The 14470-nt window shown below is 45.5% G+C and overlaps 1 protein-coding gene across 2 annotated transcripts; it reads left to right on the top strand.

Moving 5' to 3' along the window:
- The first annotated feature begins 1844 nt into the window (after positions 1–1844).
- PM20D1 (peptidase M20 domain containing 1) lies at positions 1845–13393 on the top strand. 2 transcript variants are annotated; one of them, XM_065038641.1, is made up of 13 exons: positions 1845–2076; positions 3224–3310; positions 3651–3883; positions 5297–5383; positions 5883–6016; positions 6445–6564; positions 7298–7373; positions 7611–7672; positions 8732–8810; positions 9855–9926; positions 10673–10841; positions 11555–11654; positions 12098–13393. In XM_065038641.1, exons 1-13 carry the CDS (start codon positions 1881–1883, stop codon positions 12225–12227), a joined length of 1545 nt encoding a protein of 514 aa, XP_064894713.1. In that variant the 5' UTR covers positions 1845–1880; the 3' UTR covers positions 12228–13393. The 2 variants fall into 2 exon arrangements, with proteins under 2 accessions (XP_064894713.1, XP_064894714.1); XM_065038642.1 differs by having other exon boundaries at positions 1938–2167.
- Positions 13394–14470: the final 1077 nt, after the last annotated feature.

The raw sequence follows: 14470 nt of genomic DNA, 5'->3' as shown, positions 1-14470 counted from the left end.
GGTGGGGAATAACCTGATGAAATTTAACAAGGGAAAGTGCATAGTCCTGCATCTGGGCAGGAACAACCCCAGGTTCCAGTATAGGCTGGGAAATTGCATATTAGAGAGCAGTGTAGGGGAAAGGGACCTGGGGGGTCCTGGTGGACAACAGGATGACCATGAGCCAGCACTGGCCCTTGTGGCCAGGAAGGCCAATGGCATCCTGGGGTGTATTAGAAGAGGGGTGGCTAGTAGATCGAGAGAGGTCCTCCTTCCCCTCTACTCCGCCCTGGTGAGACCACATCTGGAATATTGTGTCCAGTTCTGGGCCCCTCAGTTCAAGAAGGACAGGGAACTGCTGGAGAGGGTCCAGCGTAGGGCAACCAAGATGATTAAGGGAGTGGAGCATCTCCCTTATGAAGAAAGGCTGAGGGAGATGGGGCTCTTTAGTTTGGAGAAGAGGAGACTAAGGGGGGACCTCATTAATGTTTATAAATATATAAAGGGTGAGTGCCATGAGGATGGAGCCAGGCTCTTCTCGGTGACAAACAATGATAGGACAAGGGGTAATGGGATCAAGCTGGAGCACAAGAGGTTCCGCTTAAATTTGAGAAGAAACTTCTTCTCGGTGAGGGTGGCAGAGCCTGGCCCAGGCTGCCCAGGGAGGTTGTGGAGTCTCCTCTGGAGACATTCAAAACCCGCCTGGACATGTTCCTGTGCGACCTCACCCAGGTGTTCCTGCTCCAGCAGAGGGATTGGACTGGATGATCTTTTGAGGTCCCTTCCAATCCCAAACATACTGTGATACTGTGATACTGTGATACTGTGATCTCCGGCTGCTCTGGGAACCGGCCGCCACGCTCCCCACAGCTCCTAAACGATCCCTTTGGGCTAAGAAACACGCGATTTCACCTAGAGGAGAAAGAACCAACACCCAGACTACAGCTTCCTCATGTAAGGAACATTTCACAAAAAACTGTTGGTGTTAGATAACCGGGGACCTGGCGCCTGACCCCAGCAGGACTGAGAGACATCGGACTATGAATCCTTAAAGTAAAACACAGTCTCTTCCCGGAATGTGTACTGATACATGTATGCATACTGATAGCCTGTATTTACAAGTTAATTTAGGGGGAAGGGTAGCCAAAGTACCAGGAATCCATATCTTTGATAGATTGATAAGGGGAAGGGTATTGCATGTAGACCGAAGCAGGTGTCGGGGGGTCTGTAAACCCTGCAGTACCGACTAATGGGAACAGGGCAGGGAAATTGCGGCCGGGATTTTGGGGGGATATAAGCAGGGGCTTTTTGTCCTTTTATGCATGCCTCCCTTTAGGTAGAACACCCGATCTTGCAAAATCTTTATTAAAATATGCTTTGCTGAGAGATCCTGCCTGGACCTATTATATTCGCAAGGTAATTGTTTCCTGCGCTCATAAGGGGAGCTGGAGGAACAGGGCTGAGCTCTTCGCTTTGCGACAGCGACAGAACCCGGGGAATGGCAGGAAGATGTATCAGGGGAGGGTCAGTGGAACGTGAGGAAAAGGTTCTTCACCCACAGGTGCTGGACACTGGAACAGGCTCCCTAGGGAGGTGTCACGGCCCCAAGCCTGACGGTGTTCAAGAAGAGACTGCACAACGTCCTCTGACACACGGGGTGACCTGTGCAGGGACAGGAGTTGGACTCGATTAAACCTGTGGGTCCCTCCAGCTCGGCACAGTCTATGACCCGTTCCCCACTCGCCCGCCGCCATTTTGAATGCGCGGCGGCGCAGAACTATAACTCCCAGAAGCCCCGGCGGAGGGGGCGTGTCCAAGCCGCCCATTGGTCGTCTTCTCAGCTGGCTGCGTGACGATTTGCTCTCGGTCACGCCCGTCAGCGGTGGCCGGAGTCTGCGGGGATGGCGGGCGGGTGGCGGCGGGCAGGCTGCGCTGCGGCGCTGGGGCTGAGCGCGGCCGTGCTGGCGCTGGCGGCCGCCGTCCTGCTCCGCGCCTACGTCCTGCGCTCCCCGGCGATCCCCCGGCTGTGGGCTCGGCGAGGCGGCCCCGCCGCCTTCAGCGCCGGCGAGAGGCTGGAGCTCAAGGAGGCGCTGCGAGGTGAGGGGGCCCGGCAAGCCGCCCGCGGCCCGTGTCCCCGCCTGGGGCTGCGGGGTAGACGGGGCCGCCGCGGGGACAGCCCCTCCCTCAGGTGCTTTTTATTATTTTATTCTCCTGAAGCCCAGCTCCCTTCCCAGTTGGTTTTCCTCAACATTTCCCTCTTTGTACACGCAGAACACCCCGTGACTGCCTGCGCCAGGCAGCTCTTTGTTCCCCGGTTAAATCATTGTCAGTTTTTTGGTTTATTTCCTGGCACACCGCTCTGCCTGGCCTCTCCGACACCGTTTTCTGTGGCAGACTCGGAGGATATTTCAATCTCACGAGGGTCGGCAGTTTGCAGGAAACCACAACCTGGCACAAAGCGGTGACTGTCAAAAGAGGGGTCGGGTTCTCATACGGTTTTGGTTTGGAAGATTTATTGCCTAGCAAGTTTACAGGTTCACATATTTTTTAATGGGAAAATGCAGGCGTGTGAGAGATACTTATTCCTATGTTTCGTCTCAAATAACACAACCTTTAAAAGAATCTGTAAACTCACTTGACACGGGCTTTTAGGAAAGGCAGCTGTGATTGGTACTAAGTTATATCCATATTTTGCATGAGAGTGACTCGATGTTGGAGAGCAGCCTTGTCCCACCCTTTACCTGGCAGAGCAGACCAGAAGGAGCAACAAAAGACCTTTCTGTTTATACATCTTTAAGGGTTGGAGCAGTTTGCAAGAAGGTGCTGTAACAGTCTTGCCGTCTCAACCTGACTTACTATTGAAAAAGAAGGTGGAATTGCCATATGAGCTTCATGCGCAGCCACCAGAGTTGTGTATGACTCACAAATCGGTTCGCTTGAGCAAAATGCAGCTGCTTGTGTGAAGTAGCATTTCTAATAATATCACTCAACACTTTAGGGTGAAAAACAGAGTGTCTAGAAAGATGCCGTGGCTGAAACTGGAAGGAAGCACTGATGTGCTATCTGTTCACAGCTCAGCTGAAGTACATCAGTCATTTTTGATAGTGGCCGCTCTTACTATCCTGTGAAATAATCTTTAAAGCCTGGAAAATGGTCAGGAACATAAATATTACTTTCCCTTTTGAAATGCAGCTCGAGTATTGTTTGACTGATTTCGGTGTTATTTCTATTTATGTCATTGAAGGTGCTATTAAAATCCCAACTGTTTCCGTATCTCCAGAGGACCTGAATACAACGGCCATGGCAGAATTTGGAAATTACATTCAGGAAGGTACTCAACTTCCATTCTTGAGTATCTCTGCTCAATTTTATTTTCATAAATTGAAGCGTGTATATATGGTTCTTGAATATAATGGAACAGATTGTTGGTTTGTTTTTCCTCTAGAAAGGGCTGTCACAAATGCCATATATAAGTCACTTCTGGAACAGTGTACTTTGATATAAAAATGGCCAAAGCTACAAAAGTCAAGGTTCAAATATCTTTTTGCAGCAGTGGTTTTTGTTCCTTGAGATGGTTAAATGACCTTGCCATTAAATATATATATATATAATGATAAAATTGGACATTACTGTTAATTTTGATTTTTCATGTCTAATTCTTTTCTTAACAGTCTTCCCGGCTGTATTTTCTTCAAAGTTCATTCAACATGAAATTGTTGGGAAATACAGCCACCTGTTTACTGTTCAGGGTTCTGACCCTGGCTTGCTGCCCTATATGCTGCTCGCACACATGGATGTTGTGCCTGCTCCCCCGGAGGGCTGGGATTTCCCTCCTTTCTCAGCTGCAGAGCACGAAGGTTTCATCTATGGACGAGGAACGCTGGATAACAAAAACTCTGCCATAGTACGTCACCTTGGTAATGTCATTTCAGAGAGATACAAAACCCGAAAAGGCAGATTGGAGGACTAGAAATCACTGTATTGTCTCTCTTGCCCCTCTCTAAATGCAGGATGTTAATGATAAATTCCTAAATCCCGTGGTTCTCTCCCAACTCTTCCTAGGTGTAAAGTGGAGAGGTCTTTTATTACTGAAGAAAAGAGAGTTAAAGCTCTAAGAAGATGCAGAAATACATGTTCACAAATGCAGATGTGTTTGGTTAGATGCCGTATTTAAATTAGATGTCAAATGCTGTGTTTGAAGTCAGAGACAGACTTTATGCTTTTTCCCAGGTGTCACGTGGGCATTCGAAGCCAAACTTGGCCCTTGAAAAGGCTTGAGCTTCCAAACAAACAATGTTTATTTAGTATTATAGTGAAACAACCTTCTATGTTTTAGTATCTAGTCTGTGGCAGAACAAAGAGCTGTTGTTTCAAATACATTTGGGATGAATAAAGTGCAAAAAAGCTTGATCTGTGGATTTCTAATTTGGGAAAATGTTGGAGGAAAAATTAATAAGGAAAATAGTCCTTTGTGACTCGTGCTTCCGTGACATCCTTGTATTTAAATTTAAATAGAGGTTTCGCAAACCAGTGTCACAGATGCTGTGGCTGCTTATTATGGCACAGGTTATACTTCTAGAAAGTTTCTTCAAGTAGTTTAATCATCCATCTCAAAGCCTTGCCACTTAAAACTTTGTTTCGGCGCATCCTTCTACTGTGAACCACACAAGTAACTCCACAAATGGACAATAAAAAGCAATAATTTCAGGGAACATGCCAAAAATAGGTGCTGGTGAGGTAGAGATGATGTGATTTCTGCTTAAATGTACAAAATTAGCCAGCTTAAATTGGAAAAACAGAGGAGATGGAATGCTATAGCAAATGGTAGATTTCATTTCTCATCCTTCAGATTGAGTTTCTTATTCTGTTTCTGTCGTCTTAGCATTTTTGGTACAAAATATACAGCTCATTAAAATAAATGGTAGCTCGGTTGGGAGCCAAGCTGCGCGTAGGACAGACAGTCTAAAGGAACAGTGAATTCCTTGGGTAATTATAACTCTGTCGTGCTTCCTGTGCAGTTTGTCGCTGACTTCACCGCTAAGAACAAGCCTACGCTGTGTATTGTGTGTGTGCGCTGACACTGTGTTGCACACGAAGTCTTAAGCATTATTGATCGAGAATATTGCAGCGGGTTTCCCAGAGAATACGAATATCGTCAGTAGGGGCTGTAGAAATAAAAGCTCAACTGTGAGCAGGACAAAGTGTCCTTAAGGGCTGTGAATGCATCATATTTGACATTACATTGCATTCTCTTACATCTAATCTTCTTACCAAATGAGAAGAATAGTACAATACATTCTGCCTTTATTTTCTGCAGGGTATTCTACAAGCACTAGAATTTTTGCTGAGAAGAAACTACAGACCACGCAGATCTTTTTATGTTGGCATTGGACATGATGAAGAGGTATTTTCTTTCGTTTCCATCACAACAACTAGTTGTTTGCATTGTTCGTGTATGTAACAAGGCTTAATTTTTAAACATTGTTTAGCTAGAGAATCTTTCCTGGTTTTCTTTGGTATGTGGGTAGATAGTGTGTCAGGCACATGGTCATAGTTCTATATTGATTGTTTGGCTTTAAGGGACATTGACAAAGGGTTTGGCGTGATGAGCAAAGAGAAAAGAAAACAGTAGAGTGTTATTTCAAATTATTTTCCGCGTGAAAGGTGCAGCAGAAATCACATTCTGGGGTAAATATAACATGTGAAAAGCCAGTCTAAGATTTACATGGTTGTTCCAAATGATCAAGAAGAGCCAACAAAAACATTCTGCTTTTGTTGTGGGTATACCCACCGGTAAACGGTCCAAAGAGACGGGTGAGTTGGTTTTATTTATTAATTTTCAAAATATAAAGGCAAAGAATTGTTGGTAGTTGAAATGCAGTTCCTGTGCCTGGGTTCTGCAGGTGTTTGGGCGGAAGGGAGCGATGACCATGGCAGCTCTGCTGGAAGCCCGAGGAGTGAAACTCTCCTTCTTGCTGGACGAGGGGAGCGCGATCCTGCACGGCGTTGTCGCGGGAGTGGAGAAGCCGGTAGCTGTGTAAGTAAGAGAGAACACTTCAATCAAATTTCAATCCTTAATTTGTGAGGAGTGGCCTCGCTAATGCAAATGAAATACATTTCCATGGCGTGTGGCGGTGTTGGTGTTGCGGAAGGTGCAGCAGGGGCACAAAGTGCAAGCAAAGGACGGTCGGCATTGGCTTCTGTCCGTCACAACCGTGCTGACAAAAGCAGAATGTTCCGCTTAGCTAGTGCAGGCATGTTAATTGTGTGCTGTAGAGTCCGCTCGCTGGAGAAGCAGCCAAGACATCAGTCCTCCAAATATTTAGACATTGTGTTAATGCTTTGCTGCTGCTGCTTTGGTGTTTTTTATGGTACTAAAAATACACAGAGTAGTTCTTTTTACCTATGTTCTGCGCATGTGTGTTTGGAGTTGCCTTAACCATTTATTTATTTATCATTGACCAGCATCGCTATCACAGAAAAGGGTTCGATAACACTGAATTTCACTGTGGAAAAAGAGCCAGGACATTCATCCTTTCCGCCAAGGGAATCAAGTATTGGCATTCTCGCAGCAGCGATGGCCAGGTGAGAGCTCCCAACGTCGAGGACAAGTCAAGCAGACTCCTAAGTCACTGATGCATGACTTTCTTCTTTAATGTTTAGAGTATTGTGCAAATTCCCCTTCTGTCTTTGAAACTGGAATTTGTAGCTCGTGCTGAAGGGCAGAAAAGCAATCCCAGCAAAGGGACCCAATGCCTGGAGTGTCTTTTCAGCTGGTTCTAGTGTCGGTTGATTCCTTAAAACCAAGACAAGGGGTACATCCTGATGTCTTATCGTAATTTATGGGGTAGTGATAAAGATTGCTTGGTTTGGGTTACAGAATTTCTCTGGAATTTCTCCTTGCACATACCTGCTACCTCTTGCTGGTAATTTTCCAAACTATTACTGAGGTATAAGGTCAGAATGTGACAGGGTAAATCATCTTATTACGTGTCTGTGTAGATATCAAATCTGCTAATAAATACTGATTTTAGAAAAAATACGTGCAGATAGGATGGAATTTGGTGTGATGTTTTTCTAGCTTTCCATGTATTCTTTAAAGGAGTCAGGTTTGTGATTTTTTCAGCTGTTCTTGATAGAAAATATTTTCATGTGACTGGAATGCTCAGAAATCCATCGTGGAGCTGTGCCCACAGATTTACTTAACAGGAGAGGATCTCAAATACACGGATACATTTCACGAATTCCTATCAACCTTTTGAGCAATCATAGCCAGAGATTTTTGTTAAATTCTGAATGCTGATTTGCTTTGTCGTAGGCTGGAGCAGAATCCCTTGCCCAGTCTGTTTGGTCACGGGCCAGAACTCTTGACTATGGAGCACCTTGCATCAGAGGTGAGGAAGGAACTATCATTTCATTCTCCGATTTTCATATTAATAAGTGGAGAGTAACCCAGCATATGAATTTAGAGCGTAGTTACGTTGTTCCTGGGAAGGAGAAGGCTGAAGCTGGCCTTTCTCCCAGCTATTATAATTGTTTCTGCTGGAATTATTTCAGCCATAGCCAAGTGCTGCGGTACCTTCTTGAAAACTCGAAACTGTCTGATTTGTGGTTTTGTTTCTTCCGCTTAGTTCAGGTTTCCTCTCAATCTCATCATGAGCAATCTCTGGCTGTTTTCACCTATTGTCAGCAGGTAAGAAAATATACCCTTGATGAACATTCCCAGCCTCACCCATAGAAGTTGAAGAGCACTTGCCATTTCTGGTCTTCCCAGGAAATCACTTACACTTTTTCATAGTTTAGACAATGTCAATGCTTAATAACCACTTTGTGGTTATTAATATAGTTAACAAAGATGAGGAGAAAGCTGAGGTACTTAATACCTACTTTGCCTCGGTTTTTACCAGTAAGACAGGTGGCCCTCAGGACAACTGGCCTCTGGAGGTGGTTGACAGAGACAGGAAGCCAAATAGCCCCCAAATAGCCAAATAGCCAAATAGCTCAACATGAGCCAACAGTGTGCCCAGGTGGCCAAGAAGGCCAATGGTGTCCTGTCCTGTATCCAAACTAGCGTGGTCAGCAGGACAAGGGCAGTGATCCTTCCCCTGTGCTCTGCATTGGGGAGGCCACACCTGGAGTGTTGTGTTCAGTTCTGGGCCCCTCAGGTCAGGAAAGAGATTGAAGTGCTGGAGCGGGTCCAGAGAAGAGCAAGACTGGGGAAGGGACTTGAGCACAAGCCCTATGGGGAGAGGCTGAGGGAGCTGGGCTTGTTTAGTCTGGAGAAGAGGAGGCTTAGAGCTGAGCTCAGCACTCTCTAGAACTACCTGAAGGGCAGTTCTAGCCAGGTGGGATTGGTCTCTTCTCCCAGGCAGTCAGCAATAGGACAAGGGGCCATGGGCTTCAACTCTACCAGGGGAAGTTTAGGCTGGAGATGAGAAAGCAATTCTTTACAGAGAGAGTGGTCAGGCATTGGAATGGCTGCCCAGGGAGGTGCTGGACTCACCGGCCCTGGAGGGTTTTAAACTGAGACTGGACATGGCACTTAGTGCCATGATCTAGTCAATGGACTGGAGTTGGACCAAGGGTTGGACTTGATGATCTCTTAGGTCTTTTCCAACCCAGTCCATTCTGTGATTCATTGAATAGGCCATCATTCAGCTTACTGCTTACATAATTGTGGTGCTTATGTTTTATCAATATAAAACTTGTTTGAAACGTGTTTGGTTGGGTTTTTTTTTCCCTCCTTTCTAAGAGTTCTTGCCTGGAAACCTCCCACCAATGCTTTGATCCGAACTACTACAGCGGTCACAATGTTTAACGCTGGAATCAAGGTACCTTCGTTTGGATTTTGCTTCATGTAGTATAATGAGGTCGTCAGGACATTCGATTTCCACCTATTTATATCCAGTTACAAGCTCATTACCAGCCCTGGTCTTAGAGCTCGTGAGGTATCACCACCAACTCATTTTGACTTTAGATGTGGCCTTGATTTAGCTCAAGGTGAAAATCGCTTCTTCGAGAAGTGACTGATTTCTGGCACAAAAAGATCTCGGTAAACTAGTGGTGAGGTTGTTTACGTCTTGGGATGGACCAGAAAGAGTGTTCTCTATGTAGTGATATAAAATATCCATGACACTATTTAAACCAGGTGGGATTTTGTGTCCTTGGCCTGTGAGACAACAGATTCTGGCTGATCCAGCCGGGTCTTGCCCTGACGAGGAGGTGCAGCTGTCCAAAAATATTATAGCCCTGGAAAAGAAACCAGCTGTTTGTTGTGTCCCTGAAAAATGGTATTGAAAAGCATCGCTGGACAAGAGAACATGAGACAGTGGCTGAACAGTGACACTGAGTGGCCAAGAGAGAAGTGACACCCTGGTTTCTTTTATTTTCCTAAAGATCATAGCTTTTTGTGTTCAACAGAATTAGAAATACTCATTCTGTAGAAAAGAGGAGTTATGTGTCTTTGGTGACATCCTTTGTTAAGTGACCTACACGTCTCGTACTTGGGGAAAATCAATATGACAGGTAAAAATACTGCTTAGAAAAACCAATAAACTTCCATAATTTCTTAAGCCCTCTCCCTTCAGAAACCTTATATTATTTCCTCAAGAGGAAAACTTCTATATAACAGCTAACTTCAGTTTTGTTGAGTCGATGAATATCTCTGTGTAATTATCTGCATTACAGATGAGATTTACAGTATTTTAACAGAGTACAGGAAGAGATATCACACTTAGTTGAAACAAAGCAAAGCATTAGTGTGAAACCTGGAGTTGTTTGAGCAGCTTCTGAGGTTGAAGTTGGCATTTTAATGTTAGTAACTTTCTTTTAAGTTTGGGCCCTTCGTTTTTTTTAATCTGTTTCTTTTTTCCTAGCTAAACGTCATCCCGTCTTCTGCGAAAGCAACTGTGAATTTCCGGATCCACTCCGCAGAGACGGCTGCTGAGGTCCTGTCCTTCCCGTACCCCGATCCAGGGCTGTTCTCATCCCTTTCTGAGCAGTTTGTGGCAGCCGATCTGCTCCACGAGCATCATCTCCCCCTGTGTTTCATACCAGCAGTGGAAGGGAAAGATCTGGGAGTTGCTCCTTCATGGAGGCCATCAGAAACACAGCTTATCGAGCGCCTTTTCTCCTCCTTTGAGATGGATTGCAAAGTGCATTGTTTCCCCTGCCTTGCAGTTGTATCGAGCAGGTTTCAGAAGTCGTTTTGTGCCAAAGAGCACGTGGATTTTATATGATTATGGAATGGAAATGTTAAGGTTTGTGACCTTCAGTAGGTCAGACTGTCCAGGCGAGGACAGCTGGGAAACACTGTCAGTAAACAGATTCATCCCAAACCTTTGCTGAAAGTTGATCTTTCTGGAAGCTTTTTCTGGATAGTTTACTTGGATAACCCAATTACCCAGTAGCAGCAGGTTGACCACCTGCCTTCCAGGCCCGAAGCGGTTCAGGAATACCTCGAAACAGTGATTTACGTCTGATTGCACTAGGGAAAATAAATGGCTCAAGTGTCAGCCATCCACTGAGCAAGAGGGACTGGCACACAGTTTCAGTCCTGATTCTTCGTCTGTATTTGCAGCCACAATTGGCAGTTCATGGCCAAACATTTTCTGGAAGGTGCAACATTTGCTGACATCTGGAAGGGGAGCTCCCTCACTTCTTTTGCTTATTGAATCTGTGTTTTTACCCATAGGTGCTCGAGGCGGTTAGAAACACGGTTGCTGACGACAGGGTGAAGATTGACATAGTAGAGGCCTTTGACCCGCTCCCTGTCAGCCCTTGGGATGACCAGACATTTGGAGTCCATATTTTCCAAAGAACCATTCTGGATATTTTCCCAAACGTTGACAGTGTGGTCCCAGGTAACAACGAGCACGTGGTGATTGTTTCCTCTCCAACTTCCACCCTGCTTGTCTCTCCCCCATCCCCAGTACTGACTTGTTTCCATTTTCTATGTATTTCTCCACCCCAGCTGCTAACTGCTGGAAACAGCTGGTTTTTCCTCTTTCTATTTAGTTCCCTCTGGATGTTTTACAAGTTTTAATGTTGTTTTTTAGTAGTGGAAGTTAAAAAAGCAAACAGGAAACTGACAGAAACAATGAGGCTTGAATTTGACTCTGCATATACAAAGGAATCTCTTCAGGGAAGAAAGGAATAGTGAGGGAGGGTAGGAGGTCTTCTTACTTTAGCTCTTCTTTTATTGTTTTTTTTAGCTGGCAAAGCCATTCCTGCTTTTCTATATTGTTCCCTATGATCTCAGCCCCTTCCCTTTCTCACAGCTCCTTCCTACTCCTGCACTGCTTTGCACTTGGGATCTTAAACTTTGCATAGGCCAAGCGTTCACAGCTGATCTTAGAATGACTGAATTGTGTGTTCAGTTCCTCCTGTTCATGAAGGGGAGAATGTTCTTCTTCCAGGATGCACCAATAAACTGTTTCCAGCGATTTTTGCTTTTGGCGTAGCACGGGGTCATAGAACTCTTATCAGTTGCCTTTCTCCGGGCGGGGTGGGGGGAAAAATGTGGGTCGTTAAATTGCCGCTGTCATGCAAAGTAAACCTGAGGTTTGTTTTCCAGGCACGTGTATTGGAAACACAGACAGCAGGCACTTCACTAACGTCACGAAGGCCATTTATCGATTTAACCCGCTGCTCTTGAAATCAGATGATCTTCCCAGGTACCGTATTCTGCCGGCATGTGGGCAGCTGTTTGGGGTGGGGACCACTGGAAGAGAAAATCGATCTGCGTTAGGCAGGAGGAGGAAACCCAGCCTTGTGTACCTTGGCGTGGTGGTGCTGTTGCCTCACATTCTGTTAGGCCACCCATTTCCTGCACATTTGGGTGCTGCACGAATTTGGGATGGTGATTACCCTGGGAGAACATTAGCCCTTGCTGCTCTTTGCTTCAAATTGCTCAGTTGCTGTGCTCTGAGCCTTGGAATCAGTAAATTGGGTTGGCTTGAGGAACAGGTGTTGCAGTTACGGCGCACTGTTTGGTGTATGTCGCTGTATTTTTATGTCGTGCATCACTTTATGAAGTGAGCCCGCAATTAGGGTGCTGAGTGTATGTACACAGGTCACAAATTCCCACTGGAATGAAAAACATTCTTTTTCCTTCGAGGATCCATGGGTTGAATGAGAGAATCTCGGTTGAGAGTTACGAGAAACAGGTCGAGTTCCTGTTCCAGCTGATCCAGAACTGTGATATCCAGAGGCTGCCGGAGCCTCACGCGAACTCCCACGAGCTGTGAGAAACGCACCTGCGAGGAGCAGCCGCTGGGGTGGACTCTGGGCTGCCAGGGTCTGTGCCGTAAGGTGCAGTTGTGTTTCCTATTGAGCCATGGCTGGAATTTGGTTTTTTACACGTTGTACTTCACATACAGATGGAAAAACGGCTGGTTGCTGCTTCAGGCACATGTACAGTTTGCCGGGAAGTGAGAAGAACCTGGACAAAACACAACAAATAACCCTGATTTCTATTCCTCCCCGGTCTGACATGCAGCCATTAATCTGATGGTATTAATTTTTTCAGCTCTTTAAATCTCTGAAATTGGGAGTCACTTAAAAATCTAAGCTAGAATCAGCACTCACTCACCTGTCAGTAGAAGAGGCGAATTTTCTGTGCGTGCTTTTCACAAACTGACTTTAATAATTGATTTTTCACAAGCGATGTGTCTGTCAAAAGCTCGGGTGAGAGGTTTGCGACGTGGCGTAGGTTTCATGTCACCAGGAGAGTGACGCTAAGAGTTTGTGGCACTGCTGCTCAGCAGCGGCTTCTTCCCCAAGCGACGCTCTCAACCAGCGTCAGTGTTCACTTGGTACCGCTAAGTTCTCCCATGCGCACACTGATTTCTGACTCTATTTTAAATACTGAGCTCCAAAAGTTACATTAACGGGTGTTACCCTCATCTTGAAGGTGCTGGAAACTTTTCTTCTTGTCTTTTCAGTGACTTTTTTCCCCCTCTCTCTCACTCTCTTGTATGGCCCATACATCTGGGTGTCAGAATGAGGAATTGCACTTTTAAATAAGAAGGTAAATCAGTGTTGTCTGCACAGATACATTCTCTTCTCGCTGGGTCAGGCTCTGTAGTGTATGTTTGTTCTGTTCCTCTGAGAACTTGATGCTGAAGGAACTCGTGTTGCTGAGATGTGTCTGTTTTGCAGAGCGGGAATTACGCACTGGAATGGGCGGTTGTTCTGCTCTAAATTCATATTGTAAAATGTACTGGAAGGTACAGGAAAAATGCGGAAAAACAGTGATGGAACTGTGATTCCTGTTCTTTCCATTCACCATTCTCTATTTATTTGCAGTCTGATCTTATCACTATGGCAAATGGGCTAAAATTGTATCAATCTACTAAACAATTGAAACCAGATCAGCATTTTCATCTAATAAAACAAGGAATGCAGATTCTTCTCTGATTAGTATTTAGTGTTTTTATGTGGCTGTATAATTGCAATGAAGTCATTTCCACACCTGATGCTACACTAGAGCAAGTCATAAAGTTTCCATCAAAACAGATCCACATATTTTCCAGCCTGCTTTAATCTTTGCACCCTCCCTGGTGCTCCCCTTTCTATACAAACCCAGCTAACTCCATGCATTATTGGGTAGTAAACAGCTTGCACCTTTTCCAGTTTATTGCATTTTGCCTGTGCGCTCTCTCATTAATTTGTTTAGCCTCGTGTCTATGGCTCTTTTGTGAAGGTGTCATTCCTCTTGCAAACTCCTGTTGCAGACACAGCAAAAGCGACGTGTCGGGGTAAAACACACAATAAAATACATCCCCGGGAGCTGGAGGTGGAGGAAAGTTGGGGTTTGTTTGTTCGTTTGTGTATAAAGGCAACTGAGTCTAAAGCCTTCACTTTGACTGGGGCCGTATGGGGTCGATATTGTTTGACATCTTCATCCTGTCTCAACCCTTCTGTGATTCTGTTCTAGGGCACAGCTGGTGAAGATCCGAACTCGGGTCATGCTGTTGTGGTGCGGAAGGAGGGATTTGTTGCCTGTTGTAACAGCAAATAGGCCCTAAAGCCAGAAAGTGTCCTTTATATTTTGTAATCTCCTGTCCCCCACTAAAAATCACTCTGTGTCTTGGTGAGATTTGAGGACGTTCATCTAAAGATTCATTTTGCTGCTGAAGGGAAAGCAAACAGTGCTGGGAAGGCAGGCTTGGTTTTGGCAGGTACTGTGTAAATGTGCACCAGGAGTGTTGCAGAGCTCGTTAAGTGCTGCTCATCAGCTGCTGCTTAAATCCTGCAGTGCCTCTGCATCGCCGAAACGGCCAACGGAGCTTTACTGCAGCCTGGAGCCACCAAACCGAGGCGCTTTAAACAGCCCGTGTCTCGTGGGATTGATCTAACGGTGAAAAAGCACATTGCCCGCTTCTTCCAGTCGCTTCTGATAATCATCTGTGCTTTTCCCCGAGCAGCAGCTTTGCCCTTCGGATTCTCAGCTTTCCTTATTGTATCAGCTGCCATTTCATGCTTATTT

Source organism: Columba livia, chromosome 22 (genome assembly GCF_036013475.1).
Source record: "Columba livia isolate bColLiv1 breed racing homer chromosome 22, bColLiv1.pat.W.v2, whole genome shotgun sequence".
NCBI lineage: Eukaryota > Metazoa > Chordata > Aves > Columbiformes > Columbidae > Columba > Columba livia.
The sequence above is the reverse complement of the archived record's forward strand: the minus strand, read 5'-3'. Positions and strand labels throughout refer to the sequence as shown.

Bases quoted from the DNA above. Each gene is read 5' to 3' on its own strand.
- PM20D1 (XM_065038641.1), top strand. From the start codon at position 1,881: ATGGCGGGCGGGTGGCGGCGGGCAGGCTGCGCTGCGGCGCTGGGGCTG. The intron at 5,384-5,882 runs GTATTTTCTTTC...TGGGTTCTGCAG, and splicing joins GCATTGGACATGATGAAGAG to GTGTTTGGGCGGAAGGGAGC. The intron at 10,842-11,554 runs GTAACAACGAGC...TTTGTTTTCCAG, and splicing joins CGTTGACAGTGTGGTCCCAG to GCACGTGTATTGGAAACACA.